Source organism: Eleutherodactylus coqui, chromosome 5 (assembly GCF_035609145.1).
Source record: "Eleutherodactylus coqui strain aEleCoq1 chromosome 5, aEleCoq1.hap1, whole genome shotgun sequence".
Lineage (NCBI taxonomy): Eukaryota > Metazoa > Chordata > Amphibia > Anura > Eleutherodactylidae > Eleutherodactylus > Eleutherodactylus coqui.
The window spans coordinates 53,934,193-53,957,175 of record NC_089841.1 but is presented as its reverse complement, the minus strand read 5'-3'; the positions used below and the strand labels follow the sequence as shown (position 1 = coordinate 53,957,175).

At 44.8% G+C, this 22,983-nt stretch overlaps 1 protein-coding gene across 2 annotated transcripts in view; it reads left to right on the top strand.

Annotated features, from left to right (window-relative positions):
- Nucleotides 1-22,983, top strand: part of WDR7 (WD repeat domain 7) — a 356,850-nt gene that overhangs the window by 259,022 nt on the left and 74,845 nt on the right. For both annotated transcript variants that reach the window (XM_066602521.1, XM_066602523.1), the window contains 3 exons: nucleotides 4,295-4,412; nucleotides 12,934-13,083; nucleotides 20,118-20,200. In XM_066602521.1, coding sequence (XP_066458618.1) covers nucleotides 4,295-4,412; nucleotides 12,934-13,083; nucleotides 20,118-20,200 — 351 coding nt within the window. The remainder of the gene's footprint in view (nucleotides 1-4,294; nucleotides 4,413-12,933; nucleotides 13,084-20,117; nucleotides 20,201-22,983) is intronic.

The following is a 22,983-nucleotide window of genomic DNA, read 5'->3' as shown; positions in this document are numbered from 1 at the left end:
AGAAAAAAACCCACACACATGAATCAGCCGTTAGGGTGCGTTCACACACAGTAGAGTTGGTGTGGATTCTCTGCACTGGAAAATCCACATCAAACTCAACATCAAAAAGGTGTCAAAATCTGCACAATCTGTATTCATTCTGATGCGGATCCGCAGTAGACTTCTGCTCCTTCAAATGAAAGGGTGAAATTAGCTGTGGATCCATGTCAAAATAAGCACAAATTGTGTGGATTTTTGGTGTGGATCGGCAACACAAAATCTGATACATGTGAGGGCACCCTTGTAGTGCTCTCAGAAAATAAAAGCTGCACTGTGATTGGTTGCTATGGGCAAGAGAGACCGCTTCACACATCTGCCCCATTGTATTTACTGTTGTTCTCACTTCCTGTCCACTACTGGAACGAAGGAGAAAGCAACTCTTCTGGCAAAAGGACCACTTAACCTTCATATGGTAACATGGGAGCTCTTTGACACTAGCCTTGTTCATTGCAGTCCTGCACTTTTAAAATGGTACCACACGAGGTTTAATGGCGTTTTCTCAGGAAGACATTTCTATGTCTTATGACACTATGCCCAGGGTCATAGCCAGGCTGGGGGGGCAGGTGGGGCATATGCCCTGGGCGCAACTAGAAGGGAAGGCAGGGGGTGCTGGAACAGCTGACCAAGTTAAGGAGCTCTTGCTGTGCCTCCTGTCATCCTGCAGTGCTGTGCAGCCATCAATGAAGAACTCACTCGCAAACCCAGCCATCAGCGCTGCGCTGTTTAACCCGCCTCCCACACACTCTGCCTAGCAGCTGATTGGGCACAGCCGTGGCTCAGCACAGGAAGGGAAAAGCCAGCTGCCTCCAACCACGCTTGCCTTCAGCGGCCAACTGATAGCGCTAGCGAATCCTGCCAAGAAAAGAAGCCGCTGTCCAGTGATCTGGAGCACAGAAAGAGGAGCGCTGAGACTGCCGCTGGTCACCACGTAACAGGCGGGACTGCGCTGAGCAGCTTTGGCAGTCTCAGCACTACTGTCTCCTGACAAGGCAGAACCGCTGGAGCACAGAGAGTAGAGGGCAGCCGACACTGGTGCCTGCCAGTATTGAAGTTACAGTGGAGCGGAGTGATTGCTGCTGAAATGAAAGCAGCCTCGTAAGCGGGCAGCAAACCAATCGGCTAAAAACAGCTGATTGACCTTGTTACCTGCTTACAAAGTTGCTTTCAGCAGAAGACACTCAGCTCCCCTGTAGCTCAGTGACAGGCGCTAGTGTCGGCTCTCTTCTGCCTTATCAGGAGTACTGAGCTGAGCCACCGTGATCTGCTGTTGATTAGTATGTGACATCACACGGTCTAATATGCCGGTAAGGCAGCAGTCGGAATTGAACCAATGGGGTTGAGTTCAGTAGAAGAGCTGTATTAGGGATGGCAGTCTGTAGGCAGGGACGTAGCCAGGGCGTATGCCCCAGGCGCCATCAGATTGAACGCAGGGGGCCTCGGGAGGCACATAGTGAAGAAAATCTGCAGCCACTTCACAAAGTCCTGATTTCTAGCTGTTGGAGCCCACACTTACACAGGAGGAGTGTTACTAAGGGCCCTTTTACATGGGGCGACCTGTCGGACGCAAATGCCCAACAGGTCATCCCAGTGATAATCATTCCAGTGAATAGACATAGAGTGGACCTGGGATCATTCCGGCCCGCCCGCCTGCAGAAACTGAATAACTAATGAGAAGCAAACTAATTCTTATTCGCCGTTCAGTCGGGCATACATTTACACGGAACGATTCATCGGGCACTTATTGTCGGCCGCTACATAAAACAACCTCTACTCCTGCAGTCACCCCAGCTGAGCACCATGCACAAAGCAACTCTGACTTCATGCCGGCGGGGCTCTGTGTTGGGCTTGGCTGGGGCGGCTGCAGCAATAGAGATACCTGGAGGGGTGCATTCATGCGGGTGAGCACAATATCAATCCAAAAAACTCTGAATGATATCGCGTTTATAGAATTGCTAATCTTGATGTGAGCATCACATCTACCGGTATGTACTTGTGATTTCCACGCGAGTGTAAAAAAATCATTAGTGCTTATAGTTGTCCATGGTAAAAATTGCACCGCACTCGCATGTGAATCGAATGGCACGCGCTGCAATGCATTTTTTAAAACATTTTTTAAAGATGCCACAGGAAACACTTGCCGATTTCTTGCATGGAATCGCCAAAAAGTAAGACATGCAGCAGTGCTGAGAAAGAAGAATCGCTCATGTGAATGAACACATTGAAATCAATGTGTTATTTACACACCAAGTTCTGTCCATATCGCTATCGGACGGATGTGCCCCACAATTGTCCTCAGGATAGACCATCAATAGGGTGCAAGTGGACGACCCCTGTAATGTATAGTCTGTGAGGATGTAGTTGTGCCACCTGTAATGAAGGGATACTGGGCGGTTCGCCTATCTTCGTGTGTCATCTAGTGTCTCTAGTATCAGCCACCATTCAACTGGAAAAACTGAGTGGATTAAAGCAGGTGTCCAAGTGCATTCGAGCCCCGTGTCGCGCAGAGTGTAAGCTCTCGCCTACGACCTGAAGGTTGCCAGTTCAATCCCTGAATGATTCAGGTAGCCGGCTCAAGGTTGACTCAGCCTTCCATCCTTCTGAGGTCAGAAATGAGAACCCAGCTTGGTGGGGGGTAATAAGTAATAATTACCTGAAAGCGCTGTGGAATAAGTTGGTTATACAAATACCAAGATTTATTTTTTATTCAATAACTTCCTCTCACACCTGTACAGGGACATTTTGATCCATCTTCTCCTTTTGGGACAAACCAGGATCCCCTTTGTTTCATTAAAGTGAAGTTAGCAAGTGACAGGCGATACCATTGTTCCTTCTGCTCTTCCAATACACATTCCCTAGACTGGCAGTCTGGGACATCCAGCTACTGAGCTGAGACAAAGAAAAATAACTGGGATTAGCAGTCATCTAAGAGGTCTAGCCACACACCAGTTATACTTTCAGAACTGATAGGATACCTCAAACACAATGCGCCCGCTCCTGTTGTTGTGTGATACCCTTTATATACAGCGTTAGATGTCTAATTGTTGGTAAATTCATGCTTTAAAATATGGCAGCCATAATCCCCCGTCCCCACCCCCATGGAGTGCCTCCTGGGGAAATATGGCTTCAATTTTAAATTGGGCTTTCATCTACTCAATTGGCCTCTCCATGATGTCACAAGGGGGAGGTCAGAAGTGCGGTTCAAGGAGCCTTTAACACTGAAGGGGAATCCCCTCCCCAATCGTCAGACGGAAGTTGCACCTGATGCAAGCCTATAGATCTTTTCCCATGCTACTCGCGGCCTGGACTATTTGAAACCCCTCATAGATGGTGATCTCTATTCTTTTATTTCTTTTTCTGTGTATTTTGTATCTAAACTAATCTTTTAGAATAAAACGTTATTAGTCAGTCTTGATGGCTCTAAAAAGTAATCTAAAACCCCAATTGTTTATTATGTGTTTTAGCTTATAGAAACCAGGAAGGCCTGTATTCACACATTGAGCAGAATCAAGGTGGCTGACCTACCTGTCAGAAATGGTCAGTGGTGGCAGCAAATTGTTTTGGCGCATGCAAGCCTGTGTTGGGTGCGTTTTAAGCTCCGTCTTGCATGAGTGCAGGATCTGCAGAGTCGGGAAAAAGTCAACCCTTTGGTCGGCCTTTGGGCACCATACGTCACAGGTTGGTGAAATCGGCCCCATCACTGTGACACCACCATACAAAAAACCCCAAATCTGCCCAACATTTTAACTGTGATTGCTTCACTGTGCGACCGTGGAATCCTTGGCAGAATGGTACCAATGACCACGCTTCTAACAATTGCCTAGTGACTGTTACCCATTCTAAAATCTGCAAGTTTAGGCAAAATCATCACAAGGAAACCGAGAAGACTGGAAGTGTTTTTTTTATTAATCGCATCCATCTGCTATTTAAAAAGTTGCTTGGCCGGGGTCTTTGTGCTGCGTATCCAAAGCTACGAGCACCTGATTTGTTAACAAGGGTCCTTTACCACTTCGGACACATTCACGTAGTGTTTTCAATCTTCATGCTTAATTATTCGATTTTGTGTTTGATGCAAGAACACCCTGACTTGTAATCACTGCTCATTGTTGGGAGTCCATTATGTCCGGGCTGTTTGAGTGATCCCATTGACCTTGAACTGACATTATAAGCTGTGTCTAATCTTTTCACTCTATATATTTCTAATGCATACTTTTTTTTTGTTCTTCTCTCCCTTCCTTTCTGCCTGATCCCTGTTTAGCATCACAATCGGGTTACCCCTGAGCCCCGCAGCTGACTCCGCCCGCTCTGCACGACACGCTCTGTCGCTCATTGCCACGGCCAGACCACCCGCCTTCATAACAACGATTGCTAAGGAGGTAAAAATCCTCTCCCCATCTTCTCCTTTCTGCATGGTTAAATTCGCCTCTCATTCACTAGTCTTCCATTAAAGTTTCCTCTACGTCTTTGGTAAAGCCTGTGTGATGTGTATAGCATAATAAACCCTCGCGGGAGGCAACAAGGGGTCTTAAGTAAAAAATGTAACATTTTTGTAATGTCATTTTGTAGTAAATATATTGTTTTTGTGGTGTCATTTATGTACACCTTAACTCCACCAGCAGAATAGTGAGTACAGCTCTGGAGTATAATATAGGATGTAACTCAGGATCAGTAATGGCTAAGTAATGTATGTACACAGTGACTCCACCAGCAGAATAGTGAGTGCAGCTCTGGGGTATAATACAGGATGTAACTCAGGATCAGTAATGGCTAAGTAATGTATGTACACAGTGACTCCACCAGCAGAATAGTGAGTGCAGCTCTGGAATATAACACAGGATGTAACTCAGGATCAGTACAGGATAAGTAATGTATGTACACAGTGACTCCACCAGCAGAATAGTGAGTGCAGCTCTGGAGTATAATACAGGATGTAACTCAGGATCAGTACAGGATGAGTAATGTATGTACACAGTGACTCCACCAGCAGAATAGTGAGTACAGCTCTGGAGTATAATACAGGATGTAACTCAGGATCAGTAATGGCTAAGTAATGTATGTACACAGTGACTCCACCAGCAGAATAGTGAGTGCAGCTCTGGAGTATAATATAGGATGTAACTCAGGTGCAGTACAGGATAAGTAATGTATGTACACAGTGACTCCAGCAGCAGAATAGTGAGTGCAGCTCTGGAGTATAATACAGGATGTAAGTCAGATCAGTACAGGATAAGTAATGTATGTACACAGTGACTCCACCAGCAGAATAGGGAGTACAGCTCTGGAGTATAATACAGGATGTAACTCAGGATCAGTACAGGATAAGTAATGTATGTACACAGTGACTCCACCAGCAGAATAGTGAGTGCAGCTCTGGAGTATAATACAGGATGTAACTCAAGATCTGTACAGGATCAGTAATGTATATACACAGTGACCCCACCAGCAGAATAGTGAGTGCAGCTCTGGAGTATAATACAGGATGTAACTCAGGATCAGTACAGGATAAGTAATGTATGTACACAGTGACTCCACCAGCAGAATAGTGAGTGCAGCTCTGGAGTATAATACAGGATGTAACTCAGGATAAGTACAGGATCAGTAATATATATATACACAGTGACTTCACCAGCAGAATAGTGAGTGCATCTCTGGAGCATAATACAGGATGTAACTCAGATCAGTACAGGATAAGTAATGTATGTACATAGTGACTCCACCACCAGAATAGTGAGTACAGCTCTGGAGTATAATACAGGATGTAACTCAGGTGCAGTACAGGATAAGTAATGTATGTACACAGTGACTCTACCAGCAGAATAGTGAGTGCAGCTCTGGAGTATAATACAGGATGTAACTCAGGTGCAGTACAGGATAAGTAATGTATGTACACAGTGACTCCACCAGTAGAATAGTGAGTGCTGCTCTGGGGTATAATACAGGATGTAACTCAGGATCAGTAATGTATATACACAGTGACTTCACCAGCAGAATAGTGAGTGCAGCTCTGGAGTATAATACAGGATGTAACTCAGATCAGTACAGGATAAGTAATGTATGTACACAGTGACTCCACCAGCAGAAGAGTGAGTACAGCTCTGGAGTATAATACAGGATGTAACTCAGGTGCAGTACAGGATAAGTAATGTATGTACACAGTGACTCCACCAGTAGAATAGTGAGTGCAGCTCTGGAGTATAATACAGGATGTAACTCAGGATCAGTACAGGATCAGTAATATATATACACAGTGACTTCACCAGCAGAATAGTGAGTGCATCTCTGGAGCATAATACAGGATGTAACTCAGATCAGTACAGGATAAGTAATGTATGTACACAGTGACTCCACCTGCAGAATAGTGAGTACAGCTCTGGAGTATAATACAGGATGTAACTCAGGTGCAGTACAGGATAAGTAATGTATATACACAGTGACTTCACCAGCAGAATAGTGAGTGCAGCTCTGGAGTATAATACAGGATGTAAGTCAGATCAGTACAGGATAAGTAATGTATGTACACAGTGACTCCACCAGCAGAATAGGGAGTACAGCTCTGGAGTATAATACAGGATGTAACTCAGGATCAGTACAGGATAAGTAATGTATGTACACAGTGACTCCACCAGCAGAATAGTGAGTGCAGCTCTGGAGTATAATACAGGATGTAACTCAAGATCTGTACAGGATCAGTAATGTATATACACAGTGACCCCACCAGCAGAATAGTGAGTGCAGCTCTGGAGTATAATACAGGATGTAACTCAGGATCAGTACAGGATAAGTAATGTATGTACACAGTGACTCCACCAGCAGAATAGTGAGTGCAGCTCTGGAGTATAATACAGGATGTAACTCAGGATAAGTACAGGATCAGTAATATATATATACACAGTGACTTCACCAGCAGAATAGTGAGTGCATCTCTGGAGCATAATACAGGATGTAACTCAGATCAGTACAGGATAAGTAATGTATGTACATAGTGACTCCACCACCAGAATAGTGAGTACAGCTCTGGAGTATAATACAGGATGTAACTCAGGTGCAGTACAGGATAAGTAATGTATGTACACAGTGACTCTACCAGCAGAATAGTGAGTGCAGCTCTGGAGTATAATACAGGATGTAACTCAGGTGCAGTACAGGATAAGTAATGTATGTACACAGTGACTCCACCAGTAGAATAGTGAGTGCTGCTCTGGGGTATAATACAGGATGTAACTCAGGATCAGTAATGTATATACACAGTGACTTCACCAGCAGAATAGTGAGTGCAGCTCTGGAGTATAATACAGGATTTAACTCAGATCAGTACAGGATAAGTAATGTATGTACACAGTGACTCCACCAGCAGAAGAGTGAGTACAGCTCTGGAGTATAATACAGGATGTAACTCAGGTGCAGTACAGGATAAGTAATGTATGTACACAGTGACTCCACCAGTAGAATAGTGAGTGCAGCTCTGGAGTATAATACAGGATGTAACTCAGGATCAGTACAGGATCAGTAATATATATACACAGTGACTTCACCAGCAGAATAGTGAGTGCATCTCTGGAGCATAATACAGGATGTAACTCAGATCAGTACAGGATAAGTAATGTATGTACACAGTGACTCCACCTGCAGAATAGTGAGTACAGCTCTGGAGTATAATACAGGATGTAACTCAGGTGCAGTACAGGATAAGTAATGTATATACACAGTGACTTCACCAGCAGAATAGTGAGTGCAGCTCTGGAGTATAATACAGGATGTAACTCAGGTGCAGTACAGGATAAGTAATGTATACAGTAACACCACCAACATCATACTGATTTCAGCTCTGAAGTATAATACAGGATGACTTTATGTAGAACAAATCTATATGTCATCAAAGCCAATGATCTAGTCGCTTACATTGAACCAACTTAATGACCCCCTAAAATGCCAGTGGGGAATGTGTTGAAATTCAACTCCTATTTAGTTGCAGTTTGTTGATATTAATTGCCTTCTAGAAGTATTAAGAGGGTTTGCGTAATAGCACCAAACTTGTTGAAGACTGAATGAGTCTATGGGGTGGGGAAACAAGTGTGATGCGTTTCTGATTGGCATAAAAGAGAATAAAGATACAAGAAGCACATGCTAGATATTGACGCCCTTCCATCCAGTTATGCATTTAGGAGTCTCAAAGTTCCTAATATCTCACTAGAAATCTTGTAGGTGCCCCTTCAAGGGTCTGCTTGTATAACTGTAGATTACAGATCCTGGTTATTCATGTTGTGCTGCGCTTCAGAACAGAAGGATGCAACATGAATAAACCAGAACATCGTGGTGGTGACTTTTCTAGCTGTCTTTCCCTCCAAATGTCTCAGACAGGCAATTAGAGACAGCAGCCGTAATTATTGAAGGTTTTTTCGTCCTCTTGAGAGCGTTCAGCAGCTTCTGCCCAGTTACTATTCTTTATGACAAAATTGAAATTAAAGCCAATTGATTGCCCTATCATTCAGAGGGACAGCCAATACGTCAATACCACTCTAAAATGTGTAAAGAGAGATTTCCACAAGTTAAAATAGCAGTCATGCATAAAGTGCTGCATAGATGAGTTACAAAGGGATATTAAACTGTGCCCTGGTGCATCGTACACCGCTAGTGGCCACCTGTGGTAGTGTTATTGCAGTGCCTTGCTTTACTTACTGTTGCAAAGCTTCATGTCACTGTTTTGTCATATATACTGTTTAATATATACCCCAATAACTATTTAGATAGATTTCCCATGACATTATGAATTATACATTACATTAGCCCCATGAGCCATTGGTTCCAGTCACATCTGTTGTTCTGTCCCTCTGATGACTAAAATTGATCATAGTTGTGTCTGAGTGATGTTTATACACTTCATTGGAAAACATAATCAACTATGCTTTTTAATACAGGACATCTTACAAAGAAACATACACATATTATATATGCTTACAATGAGAGTCGATGGGCAACATATGTAACTGGATGCATATACATCCAGGGGGATAGTGAGGGGTCTGAGCAGAAGCTTTCACTGTAATATAAGGCTGGTGGTTTGGAATTTCTCATAATTTGGCAGCACAGAGGTGTTGAGAATGCTGAACTATTTACATACTATGACAGTACATAAAACAGACTAACCATTTTCGGGAGCTTTCGTTTTTTTCTATCTCTTGTGCGATCTTTCTTTTTATTCACTCTCCAGTGCTTCCTTTCCTCTTCCCCTTTCTCTTTCTCCCCTCTCTTTCCTGTTTTTCTCTTATTCTCCCCTTCTTGCTCTCTTTCTTCACATTTCTCTAATTCTTTCTCGTTTCTCCCTTCTCTACTTCTCCCTGCTTTCTATTCCTCCTCCCCTTTCCTGTTCCTTCTCTAATATCTCTGCCTTCCTTCTTTTCTCACTCCGTCTCTATTTCTTTCTTCCTTCTCTTTTCACTTTCTCTTCTCATTCCTTTTTATGTTTTTCGTTCTCTTTCCCCCCCCTTGTCTCTCACTCTCTACTTTATCTCCTATTCCTTTCTGCTCCCTTCCCCTTTCCCATTCTTGTACTTTCTGTATTCTCCTTCCCTATCACTCCCTCCTCCTTTATCTCTCTCCCTTTTCCTTTATCTCTCCCTCCTCTCCTTTTTCTGTACCTTCTCTCGTTTTCTCTCTCTCCTCCTATTTCTCGCTACCTTCTCTCTTTTCTCCTTACCATTCCAGCTTCTTCCCCTTTTTCCTTGTTCTTCCCATTCTCTTCTCCCTCCTCCCTGCCCTTTCCTCTTCCTGCCCCTCCCTCCTCCCTGCTCCTTCCTCTCTTAATCCATGCCCCTTCCTCCTCCCTGCTCCTTTCTCTCTCTACTCCCTGCCCCTCCCTCTCTTAATCCATGCCCCTTCCTCCTCCCTGCCCTCTGCCCCTTCCTCCTCCCTGCCCCCTGCCCCTTCCTCCTCTTTGCTCCTTCCTCTCTCTACTCCCTGCCCCTCCCTCTCTTCCTCCATGCCCCTTCCTCCTCCCTGCCCTCTGCCTCTCCCTGCCCCTTCCTCCTCCCTGCCCCTTCCTCCTAATGGGAAATTCTTGAACAAGAGTCGCACAAAAATTGGATATTCAGTGTTTTGTTTTTTTTTATTTTTTATACTCAGACTGACCAAGTGAAAGATCACATGTGTGAATTAACCCACTCAAATGAATGTGTTGTTTTTCGGTGCGAGTCCTGTCCATCTTCAATTCAGACAGAACTTGCGTGTAAAAATCACTGTGTGAATACAGCCATAGTTAATACTTCACCATTTCTTTATCAATCCCTTATTGAAGTTTCACTCTCTTATTATAAGTTTCTTTGATGTGATTGAGAACTGATGGAAGAAAATAATAGGAGCCTCAAAGGCTGCTTGTTGTGTGCGAACAAACACCGATTCCAGCAAAACACAGGGACCTTGTCAGCATTCATTACACTTAGAGGACAGTGGCCCCTGCCCTGCTGTCTGTGCTGATACTGTGATTAATCTGACTGTTTAATGGCTTGAATGCACAGCGTACAGCCATAAATCATAGCCATCATCCATACACATGCTAGCTACATAGAGGACTATGCTAACATTGCATAACCCGCTTCCTCACTAATGCCTTCCTCTGCCGTTACTTGCTGGGGAATGCTAACTCGCACTTCTCTTGATATCCTTTGTGCGTTCTACATATCGTCATCGTTTAACTCTTTCACTGCTTGTTTAATGCTGAACATTTATCATACTTTCCCAAATGAAGAAGATTCTCCAATATAGACACCACTATGTCTTGATGACTTTTTATTTCCCAAAAGCTAATTTCAGGACAGTGTGTTTGCTGCGAGCGCTGTCGATGGCAGCATTCTGCAAAGGAACCAAAACATTACAGCTTTCCCATAGATATCAGTAGACATCCATGACTTTGTAAAATGATAGGCTGGACTTCATTCTTAAGGTAGGCTAAGTTTGAAGTATTCCTTTATTAGGCAAGCATGCCCAAGATTACTGCAGCCCTTTACTTCCTCCTTGCTGATGTCAGTTGCAGGAGCAGATAGTGTGAAAATAACTTGACTATCTTAAGGCCCTTTTACCCTGAACGATTATCATTCAGAATCTTGCTGGATCGCGGGAGTCTGAATGATCCTTCGATGTAAACGCTGGCAATGATTGAATGATGAATGATAATTCATTATTTAGTTTCTGCAGGCATACAACTGACACAACGATTGGCCAATGTAAGCAGGCAGTTGTTCATCTACGAATGACTGTATACTGTGAGAGGAGGCAGATGGCTGGAGTAATCTTCGGCTCGCTGCACCTCCATTCACTGAGCGGTTATCGCTAGGACAACCGTCAGGCGCTGAAGTGACCGACAATAGTCCCATGTAAAAGGACCATTATCCAAAGAGGGTAGTATAAGCTGGCTGTTTGTAGAGGAAACTGTCTGGTTAATGAAGTCCTGTGATTACAGCAGCCTCCATTCAAGCAGTGTGTAGGAGTGTGTTTAGAAGATAGGAGCTACCAGACTTGTAGAAACAAGTGACAATGACCGGATGCAGCTGCACTTAATCTGGATACGGTATGGAAATATGAAGGCCAATCATCATCATCTCTTTAATTTTAATGTGTGAACCCACAGCATAAGTCAAATGTACAGTAATGTCAAATTGAGTTAAACCAAAGGACCATGGTGCTCATTAGAGTGGTGTGGCCCGTTCCTTCCTGCAGTTATAGAGTGCCCCAGCTCACGGTCCCTCGTTAATGCTAGTTTTTGACCTGCCTCAATGTCATGTCAGGAAATAGTTGGTGCATGTACCATTTGAAGTAGAGTATGGCTTATTACGGAACACTATGAGGGAAGACTAGAAAACATTTTTTTGTCATGTGTTTCAATATAGCATTAAAGGGGTTGTCCGAGGTTCAAAAAACGTGGCTGCTTTCTTTTTGAAAATAGCTCCACACCTGTCCCAGGTTGTGTGTGGTATTACAGCCCAGCTCCATTCCCTTCAGAAGAGCTACACTGCAATACCAGACACAACCTATTTAAACATGTGCGGTACGGTTTATGAAAATAAGTAGTCATGTTTTTCTAGTCCTGAACAACTCCTTTAAAGAGCTTGTCTAGTTGTAACTGATTTCTACTGGAAGCAGACAGCTCTGTTCATACTGCTGTGGCCAGGCTTGGTATTGCAGGCCAAACTTCCATTCATTTCAGTGGGAACTTTCCCTGTAATACCAAGCCTGACCACTATTGTAAGAATGGAGCTTTCTCCTTCCTACAGAAATCAGCTCGGAGCACAAGTGCACCAACCCAGTGAACAGCTGTTTTGTGTGGGTCCTTGGCAATGGATCCCTGCAGATCTAGTATTGATGACCTGTTCTGAGGATAAGACATAGATTGTTCACAAGTGAGCAACACTTTTAATTTAAATAATGCCTAGAAGTTTATTGCACAACTTTTATGCATTGTAAATGAAGTTGTAGTTGCACAACTCCTCCACCATTTTTCCTCTATGATTGCCTCTCCTTCGGCCATCTTTTCTTGATATTGGTGTGAATGCTTAAGTTGTGGCTCAATACATTCCTATGGAGATTTCAGTCACACAACTTATATGTATTGATTCAGTCGTGGGACCAAAGTCATCATTGGCTATTCCTAGCCTCACATTTTGTTTTCTCTTAAAGGGAGTCTCCACTTTGGACAATCCCTACTTGTTAGAAAGGTCCTTTGACAATAGGGTAATCATAAAGTACCCTTTCCCCTTGCTGGGCCATCCAGCAATCAGTTGCAGTCCATGGGGAAACCTAGCTGTAAGTGTTCGATTTTCATGCATCACCCCCGTAAGCATTACAAATTGTCCAATCATATCAATGGGATGTCCGTGTAATGTAACATGTCTACTTTTGTCTTTCCAGGTACACAGACACACCGCCATGGCTGCCAACACGCAGTCGCAGCAGAATATACACACTACAGCTTTAGCCCGAGCAAAAGGAGAAATACTGAGGGTTATCGAAATACTTATTGAGAAGATGCCATCGGATGTGGTTGATCTGCTGGTGGAGGTAAAAAAGTGTACCTTGAAGAAAACCTTCAGGCTCAAGCCTCTACTACTCTTCCGCTGGAGATCTTCTACCCGGCAGTACCAATTGTAGTCTGTCAAGGGTTTAGAAGGAGCGCGTACTGTATATTTGGGAACTGCATCTATAGTAATTCCTGATACATTCCTATTGTCAGTGAATGAAGGCTGAGCGAGCCGATGGTCGTTCTGGATCGCCCGCCCCCATTCACAGTAAACAGGCAGTCGTTCCTAGATGAATGACTTCCTATTTACACGAGCCAATCGTCATTCAGTTTTTATGCATGCATAAACTGAACAACGAACAATGCGAATTATTATCATTCTTCGGTCAGTCTGTTCTTACAATTACAATGAACAATAATCGTTTAGAGTCTCGCTGGATCGTGGGAATCTGAATGTTTATTAGCCCATGTAAAAGAGCCCTTAGATTCTCCAAGAGAGAGGGCGCTGATACACTGTAGTGAGCTGAGAACTTCAGATCAGCTTGGCTTATGTGTTTTATACCTACAACTAGTAGACTTTATCTGGAAACTGTGACATCCGAACTTTGTCTAGTGTACCCATGTCCCACTTAGGCAAATCTGGGAGGTTTTGTAGGCGGATCAGAGTTGGGGCAGAAATCTTTATGCAAATGGGGATTTAAATGTTGGAAGGTATTAAAGTGGATCTCCAATTAGGTCACCAATATCAGATCGGTAGGGTCCACTGTCTGAGCCCATGGCTCTCTGGTCTCTTCACTGCATACCAAGCATATGCTGTACATTTCGTAGTAGCGGTGCCAGATATAGCAGCTCAGTCTCATTTACTTGGATGGTACTGAGCTGCTGAAATGGCCTGATAACAGGCTGTGGCTCTCAACCGATCATCATGGCGTCTTCAAACAGCTGACCAACAAGGATCGAGGGGTAGCTGACCACCACCAGTTGAATATTGATAACCTATCCTAAGGGTAGGCCATCTATATCCTGCTGAAGGAAAACCCCTGTACCTCAGTATGTTATCATGGAGAATAAATAATACAGACTCACTTGCATAAACTGCAAACTCAGCTCAGCTACTTCCGTATGTGACTTAAAGGGGTTGTCCCGCGGCAGCAAGTGGGTCTATACACTTCTGTATGGCCATAATAATGCACTTTGTAATGTACATTGTGCATTAATTATGAGCCATACAGAAGTTATAAAAAGTTTTTTACTTACCTGCTCCGTTGCTAGCGTCCTCGTCTCCATGGTGCCGACTAATTTTTGGCCTCCGATGGCCAAATTAGCCGCGCTTGCGCAGTCCGGGTCTTCAGCAGTCTTCTATGGAGCCGCTCGTGCCAGAGAGCGGCTCCGTGTAGCTCCGCCCCGTCACGTGCCGATTCCAGCCAATCAGGAGGCTGGAATCGGCAGTGGACCGCACAGAAGAGCTGCGGTCCACGAAGACAGAGGATCCCGGCGGCCATCTTCAGCAGGTGAGTATGAAGACGCCGGACCGCCGGGATTCAGGTAAGCGCTGTGCGGGTGGTTTTTTTAACCCCTGCATCGGGGTTGTCTCGCGCCGAACGGGGGGGGGGTTTAAAAAAAAAAAAAACCCGTTTCGGCGCGGGACATCTCCTTTAAGATAAAAATATGAACTTTTCTCATCTGTTGCATTGGGTGACACGACTTGGACCGTTATATAGCTACTGCCACTAGGAGGCGGACACTAGGCAAAAATGTGTTAGCTACTCCTACCAGCTATACTCTTCCTGCAGGCATCAAACTAATCAGCTTTAACTTAAGGCCCATTTACACAGGACGAATGTCGGGCAAGCAATGGAGGAGATTTCACTCCTCGCTCTCCCCCACCCCTCTCCATTCACTTTAGCAGCGGTCGTTCAGTACTGAACGATCATCGTTCAGGATTTTATGCAGCTTAAAATTCTGAATGATGATCGTTCAGTGTAAACACCAGTTGTTCAGTACTAAACGGCCGCTGTGTTAAGTGAATAGAAAGGGGCGGGGGAGAGCAAGGTGTGAAATTGCCTCCAGCCGCCCATGGCCGCCTGCTGAGTGACCCAGGGATACTTGCTCCTGTGCAGCAGCAAGGAAGTGTGTACACACAGGGACAAGTGTCGGGCATTGTTTGCCTGACAATCGTCCCATGTAAATGAGCCTTTAGTGTCTGTAGGAGGCAGACCTCTTCATTCACCAATCTTCCACTGTTATCTGTCTGGATTTGGGAATACAGGTCTGACACTAAACTCTCCCTCCTAACCACACTGAGGAGTGGAAACAGACTGGCGTTAACCACTCTGTTGCTGGCCCTACCCTCAGAAAACAAGGAGGCATGAACAATATTAGTTTGACTCTGACTCGTGAGTCCTAGTGGCTCCCTGAACTGGAGCACTCCCTTCCTCTCTAAAGGCAGGCAAGCACAGGGGTGCACACTGCTGGAGTTCTTGGAGCTATTCCTTCCATCGCGGAAAGGTAAGTATTTCCTACGATGTGGACCCAGGCTACTCTTTTTTTCAATCCTTCTTCTCCCACCATGGCTACCACTACCAGGCTTCGGCCTAATCGGGTCACTGTGACCCGGGGGAAGAAAAGAGCAGGACAAGCTGCCCTTTTTCTTGCTCTGTTTGCAGGAGTCCTTTTCTCTCCTTTTAATCACCCTCTTGCGTGCCAACGCTCTGTCCTCCTATTGGATCCCGCCTTCTCTTCCTCTCAAGGTCCACCCTCAGGTCCTCTGCATCATTTTGTTTGTCCCAGCTTCCTCACCATGGCATGCTGAGACCAGTGGTGCCTCCAGATGCTGCTTGATTACTCTGCATCTCAATTCTTTTGCCAGACCAGCTACGGATTGGGTAAACTCTGCCTGGCGGCTAGCTCTTCTTCTTTATTGCTTCTCCTGCAGTGCCCCTTGCAGTAGGCCCTATACGTCAGTGTACTAACAACTTCTGGCTTCAGCCTTGGCATCATGTCCGACTCCAGAGCTGAACGCTCCAGAGCATGCCCTGCATGAGCCACATATTTAGAGTGCTCATGCTGCAGTACCACGTTTCCATGTGGGCAGTCTGAGCTCTTGTGCCACAATGGTCTTCCCTTGAAACTGGTTGTTGGCGAACCACCCACAGACGCTGCTCCTTTCTATCCCTTGTCGACTGCCAAACCGGAATGGGCATGCTCTCTCACTAGTGGTGTCCTCCAAGGCGATCTTCTCGCTCCCCCTCATCAGCATCTCCTCCAGTCCCTGCAACAACATGCTGGGAGCTCTCTCCCAGAGCCTAAAGTAACTCTGAAGGTGAACTTTCAGAATCTGTCTGGGATTCTAATGCATCTAAGCTCTCCTCTCTGGCCGATAGTCTTCAGGTAAAGGATCAGGCACCAGCTTCATCCATAGAAGCCTTTTTTTCCAGACACCCGAAACATTCTCCAAAGGCCTTCCCCTCTAATTTAGAATTCAAGGAGGTGTTAGTCAATGAATGGAAGCTTCTTGAGAAATGCTTCTCCCATCCAAAGCATTTGGACATCATGTACCCTTTTCCGGAAGAATTAAGAAATGTCTCACTTATTGAAAAGCACCACTCTACATTGCGGCATTCTTTCTGGCTCTTCTTTGGAACAACTATCACACATAGCGCTGCAGATAGGTCAAATGGGAAAATTTCTTTGTGAAGCCTCATTAGACACAGCCAGGCTATTGGCTCACAAATCGGCTGCTTCGGTTTACTCTGGCCGGACTATGTGGCTCCCATCCTGGGCTGCAGATGCCTCCTCTGAACAGTCTTTTAACACGCCTTCCCTTCACTGGCTCGCGCCTCTTGGGCAGCAGACTGGATGAGATTATTTCTAAGGCCACTGGTATTAAGGGTTTTCATTTACCATAAAATAAAGCCATGTGTGCAAGATCTGCTCAGAAAAATAGACCACAGTTATGTTCCTTTCGCCGTTCCAGATCTCGGTTCCCAGATAATAAAAAATTCTTGCAGGACCAAATGCGAAGACCCTGCTACAAACTGCGTCCTTCGTGGCGTGCCCAACTAGAATCCTCCAAGTCCGCCTCACCAAATTCCTCCGCATGATGATGGGTTTGGTACGGGGGACATCTTTTCCTATCCAGGGAAACCTGGCTCGCCCACATCTCAGACCCCTAGGGTATGGGAGGTTATCTCTTCAGGCTACACCATAGAGTCCTCCACCCACCCACTTCTGCAGTTCAAGAATTCCAGTGTCTCCGTCAAAGGCCAACGCTTTGGCGCATGTGATTCAGACTCTATCCCTTTCATGGTGTAAGAGTCCCTGTTTCCCCCTTAGAACGGAACAAAGGGTCCTGTTCTGTTCTCTTTATGATGCCCAAGAAGAAAGGCACCGTCAGACCTGTTCGGGATCTGAAGCAATTAAATTAAAATGTAAAGGTGTGACGTTTCCACAGAGTCATTGAGATTCTTTATTGCAACCACGGAACTGGCAGAGTTCCTGTCATCCATCAACATCAAGAATGCATACCTTTATATCCCATTCTGTCCAAGACATCTGCAATTTCTACGCTTTGCCATTCTCTCAGAACTCTACTAATTCATGGTTCTGCCGTTCGAGTTGGCGACAGCCCACTGAGTTTTCACAAAGATTTTGGCATCCGTGATGGCTCTCCTTCACTCATAGGGGATAGTAGCCACCCCTATTTCGATTACATCTTTGTGAAGGCTCTGACTCAGTTGGACAATTTGAGAAGTCTCTAGATCACTCTGGACACTGTCCAGATTTAGGTGAATCGTCAACCATCTCAAGTCTTCCCTCTTGCCGTTGCAACATCTGGACTTTCTGGGTCTTTCCTTCAGCAGCGCGTGCCTAGGTCCTACTCCCACTGCAGAAATTGCATCTCCTTTAGGGGCAGGTGTGCTCCCTGCAATCTTAGACTCCTGTAACCATCTGTCACTGCATGAGCGTGCTGGGGCTGATGATCTCATCCTTCGAGGTGATTCCATTCAGTCAGTTTTTTATGACCGATCTCTCCAGTGGGCTATTTCCTGTTGGTGGGCTAAATCTGCGGACTCTCAATCGTCAGATCCACTTGTGTCGCCAACTGCAGAGCTCACTTCTCAGGTGGCAGGAATCTCCACAGGTCCACTAGGGCGCTCCTTTTTGAATCTCCACTGACAGGTACTCACCATGGACGCCAGCCTACTCGGCTGGGAGGAATTATGGGGAAGCTCACAGCCCAAGGCACTTGGATATTAAGGGAGTGTTCTTTTCCAACAAACATGTTGAAACTACAGGCTATTCTCCCATCACTTCAACACTTCGCTCCCCAGCTAGTGGGTCTTTCTGTTTGACTCTAAACTGACAATACAACGGCCGTCTTGAACATAAATTGGTCTGCAGCTCAGCAGTCATGGCGGAGGCAGTGAAAATCATGACCCGGGAGAATGGGACGAACATCCCCAAGTGTACCAAACACCTAATAAAAAATGGGGTCACCCGAACGTTGGTCTCATGCCATGCAACCGCAAACTCCACAACTTTGTGTCCAAGTCTCAGAATCTTCACGCAAAAGCAATGGATGATCTCATAATTCCCTGGACTGACTTGCAGCTCATGTATGTCTTTTTTCCATTTCCTTTCATCCCTTGACTTCTTAAGAAGATCAAGCTGAAAGGCCGCCTGGTGATTCTTATTGCCCCAGACTGGCCTTGACGCACATGGTACGCGGATCGTGTCGACCTGCTCGTCACTCCTTCATGGTGCCTTCCCCTTCGAGAAGATCTTCTCTCACAGGGACCCCTCTTCCTCCTGAGTTTGGTACTTGTCATTCAGACCACAATGACAACTGGGAAGGCCTCCTCTTCCAGTTTTTATCATTGTGTCTGCAAAACATTTTCTTTTTTTTTTCTCTGTTGTAAACAGTCCAACTTTCATCCTAGACAATTTTCACTAAACCGGCCTCTGTCCTTTTTGCAGGAAGGTGTTTAGACGTGAGATTGGGCCTCAGCTTCCTGAAGGGTCATGTGTCAGCACTGTCTATTCTATTTCAACACCTCCTGGCTTCTAAGTCGGCCGTCTGTACCTTTTCACAAGGAGTTGCCCATACCGCTCCTCCACCATAAATTGGATTTGGTTTGAGCCCTAAGAATAAACCTCTCCCAGACAACTTCCTTCAGACAATCTGACTTTCTGTTTGTGATCCCAGAGAGTTTGAGACGTGGTCCTTCTTGTGGTTTCCAAAGCCGTTATTTCTTGCTAGATCAGATCAGCAGTAGCGCAGGCCTACCATGCCAAGGGCAGGGAGCCTCCCTTCCAGATTACTGCCTATTCAACAAGAAGCAGTGGGTGCTTCTTGAGCAGCTCACAACAGTGCTTCTGCTCTCAAAGTGTGTAAGGCCGCCACTTGGGCCTGTCTACACACCTCCAAATCCTATAGAGTGTACATTTTGGCATCTGCAGATTCTTCTCTCGGTCGAAGAATTTTGCAGATGGCCATCAAGTGACCACATGGTCATTGTATACCTTTCCCCACCCACAGGAGATTGGTCTGGAACATCTCATGGTCTAAGCTGTGTACCCCCAATGCGATGGGCAAGAAAATAAAATTTTTGTTCTTGCTGTAAAGTCTTTTTCTTGTCACGTTTATTGGGGTAGATGGGCAACACCCATCCAGTTTAACTCTGGAGTTTTCAGGATTTTTTTGCCCTGTTGGGACTTTCTCACTGGAGTTCACACGGTTCCTGCGGCGTTGTGGTCACAAGTGCTTAAACGTTTTAATGTTTACATTGATTGCTTTCTCTCTTATTTCCTACTTGGCTGTTCATACTGCTTGCATACAAACTGTTTACCTTGATGCTTGCAGGAGGGGTATAGCTGGTAGGAGGAGCTTACACTTTTTTTGCTTAGTGTCTGCCTCCTAGTGGCAGTAGCTATACCACAGTCTAATCTGTGTCCCTAAATGAACATGACGAGAAAGAGATTTTACGGCAAGTACAAAAATATTGTTTTTTTTATCTGCTACCCTTCAATTTTGTCCTCTGATGATGTTTCTATCGTGTGCTTTATATTCAAGGTTATGGACATTATAATGTACTGCCTGGAAGGATCGTTGCTGAAGAAGAAGGGGCTGCAGGAGTGCTTTCCATCTGTATGTCGGTACGTTTCCTCTTCCCGCTATACATTAATTAAGGGCTTTGTTATGCTCCTTAATACATTTTCGCACAAATTCTACAAGTTTCGGCAGGAGAATGCATAAATTATAGTGGAAATCTGAAGCACATCTGGCACAAAATCCCAGACAGCATTGCGCAGCACGCTGAACTGTTTTGTTCAGGAAATGTTTGGCCGGCATACCGGAAGCCTGACTGACTCCATTATGATCGCGGCTATTGTGGGCGGATAAGAGCTGTCAAAGGCCTCAATGATGTACCCGGAGAGTTAAGGGGTTAATCTGATATCTATTACTAATGGATGTGTGATCGCATGGGCAAATTGTCTTTCACTTTTGAACCATGTTTATTCGCTAATTCGATCCGATGACGGAATGTCAGGTGACCTCTGATGGAGGGAAGATTTGGTGTATACATGTCTATATAATATATCATTGTTATTGCCATTTATGCTTACTAAAGACTGCCACAGTCAAAATGTCACATGTACGGAGGAATATTGCTTGAACCTTTCTACAAGCACATGATATGCTGTCACAAAGTATACTGGATGGACCCCATTGACTGTAATGCGGTCCATTCGGTTTCCATCCGGCTGTCTGGCATTTTCCTGGCTGAGGTAGTGTAGCATGCGGCTCTATTTCATCTAAGGTTTTTGCAGAAATCAGCAACAGAGGTCCCAAATGGAACCTCCAATGCTGATGTCAACACAGCCTTGGTCGCACTTTGTGCTATAAGAAAAAGTTGATAAAGTGAAAAGCAGGCACTTATTTGCTTTAGTTTACATTTTACCCTGATAGCCTAAAAATAAATACTAGTATAAAGGCCCATTTACACTAAGCAATGATCGCTCAAAATTCACTCAAACGGCAGTTTGAGTGACAGTTTTGAGCGATCATCTTTGCATAACTCTAAGTAGCTAATTAGCATCTTGAGAGTTATGCAGGCGGAGCAGGATACCGCCGCGATAGCTCAGAAAACAATGCAGCTGTTTTGTATATGCAAACAGCTGCATTGTTCTCAGCGCTTTCAGCTCGTGTCCCACTGAGAACTGCACATGGGATACCAGCTGAAAGAATGCTATAAGCACCGCCCGCTGAGATATCAGTGCTCGGTACTGATAAGTCATTGGTGATTTCTAGATGGCTAAAAATGAGCAATGAACGAACAGAGCACAATGGCTGCGTGTTTAGACGCAATGATTATCGCTCAAAAGATGGCTTTTGATCGAATTTTGAGTGATAATCATTGTGTCTAAATAGGCCTTATGGGTAATTTCAGATTAGGGTTTTTCCTGTCTAACTTTTCCATTGTGGGAGCCGCAGAACACAAACAAGCGGACAACTTTCTGTTTGCTTCTGTTTTCCATTGACTGCAATGTTAAAACAAAAAACATGGGATTGTTTCAATCCGTTTTGGTTGACGGTAGAGAATTAACAAATGGGTTGAAAATAAAAGTCTTCAGTCCAAAAATGTACTATAAACAAATCTGTGCCCTAGTCATTATAGGGATTGTCCAGGGTGGGGAAATCCTTACCTGGTTCTTTGCTGTTGGAACCTCCACTTTCGGCCCAGCTCTGACATCGGGTCACGTGGCATGGACCCTCTCTGTGCCCGACACGTCGTCACAATCACCCATTTCGAAGTTTTTTATGTCTTTTTGAAAGCTGCGGGACAACTAGTAAAGCCACCACAATGTTCTCACCCAGCTTCCCTGGGGTCCCAAATAGTCAGTTCATTGAATAATATGGGATCTGAGGATGTATCGCTACGTAGCGGAACCAGGCTGATTTAAAGGACCTAGAATGGCGGCCATATTCATTGGCACCCAGGAGCGAGAAACACAAACTAAAGCCTGTGAGAAGAGGGATGTATGTGTGGAGTATCTGATGAGGGCACTCTTCGCAGGCCACGGTTTCCAGATGTAGATAAATGGAGACAAATGCAAAGCGCTGGAGGTTTTCATGAGCAGAACTGCTTGTTCAACAGAATCCTTTTTTCTCGGAGATAATTGAAAACAGCGCTTTTATTACCTCGCGTCTTAATTACCTTCCCCTGTAAACGGGGCTCGATGATGAAATTCCACTTGTGAAATGTGAGTTATTGGCTGTCCCACTCTCTATCAAATCTGCTTTAACGAGTCCGCAGCAAGCAAATGACCAGGCGAGAGCATTAACGGGAACAAAGTGCAAGGCCAGCAGTTCTCTCTGTAGGGCCTTTACATAGACATTCCTGTAATCTAGAATCGGTTCTGGATTACCCAAATGACTGAAGATCCTAATAAAGTGTATAAAATACAATCATGAAGGTGGAATACAGTAAAACAGTCCTTACATGTGAGACGTCCATCACAGGAGTCGAGCCCTATTGTTGGGGGGAACTAAAGTCCCTGTTTTCCTGATGAGCAGATGTGACGGACAGCTACTTATCTCTATTACTCCTTCCACGGATCTTAATGTCGGTTGATATCCGTTGGCTGAATGATTTGGTAATATGCAGTCTGATGATACCATTTTTATTTCAAGTCCAAGGAGTTAATCCATTATCTCTACTCCATTCTTTGCTTTCTGGTCTTGTGAACTACCAGATTATCTTGCATTTCCTTGCGTGAAAGAAATATCAGTTTATAAGAACATATGGACTACCGGATGCCAAATTAAATACACACTATGTATTTACGAGCTTTCTCTATTTCCTTATTTGATACATTGCGGCTGCAGGAGTTTTCAATAGTCCTATCATAAAGGGATTCGCTAATAATAATAATCC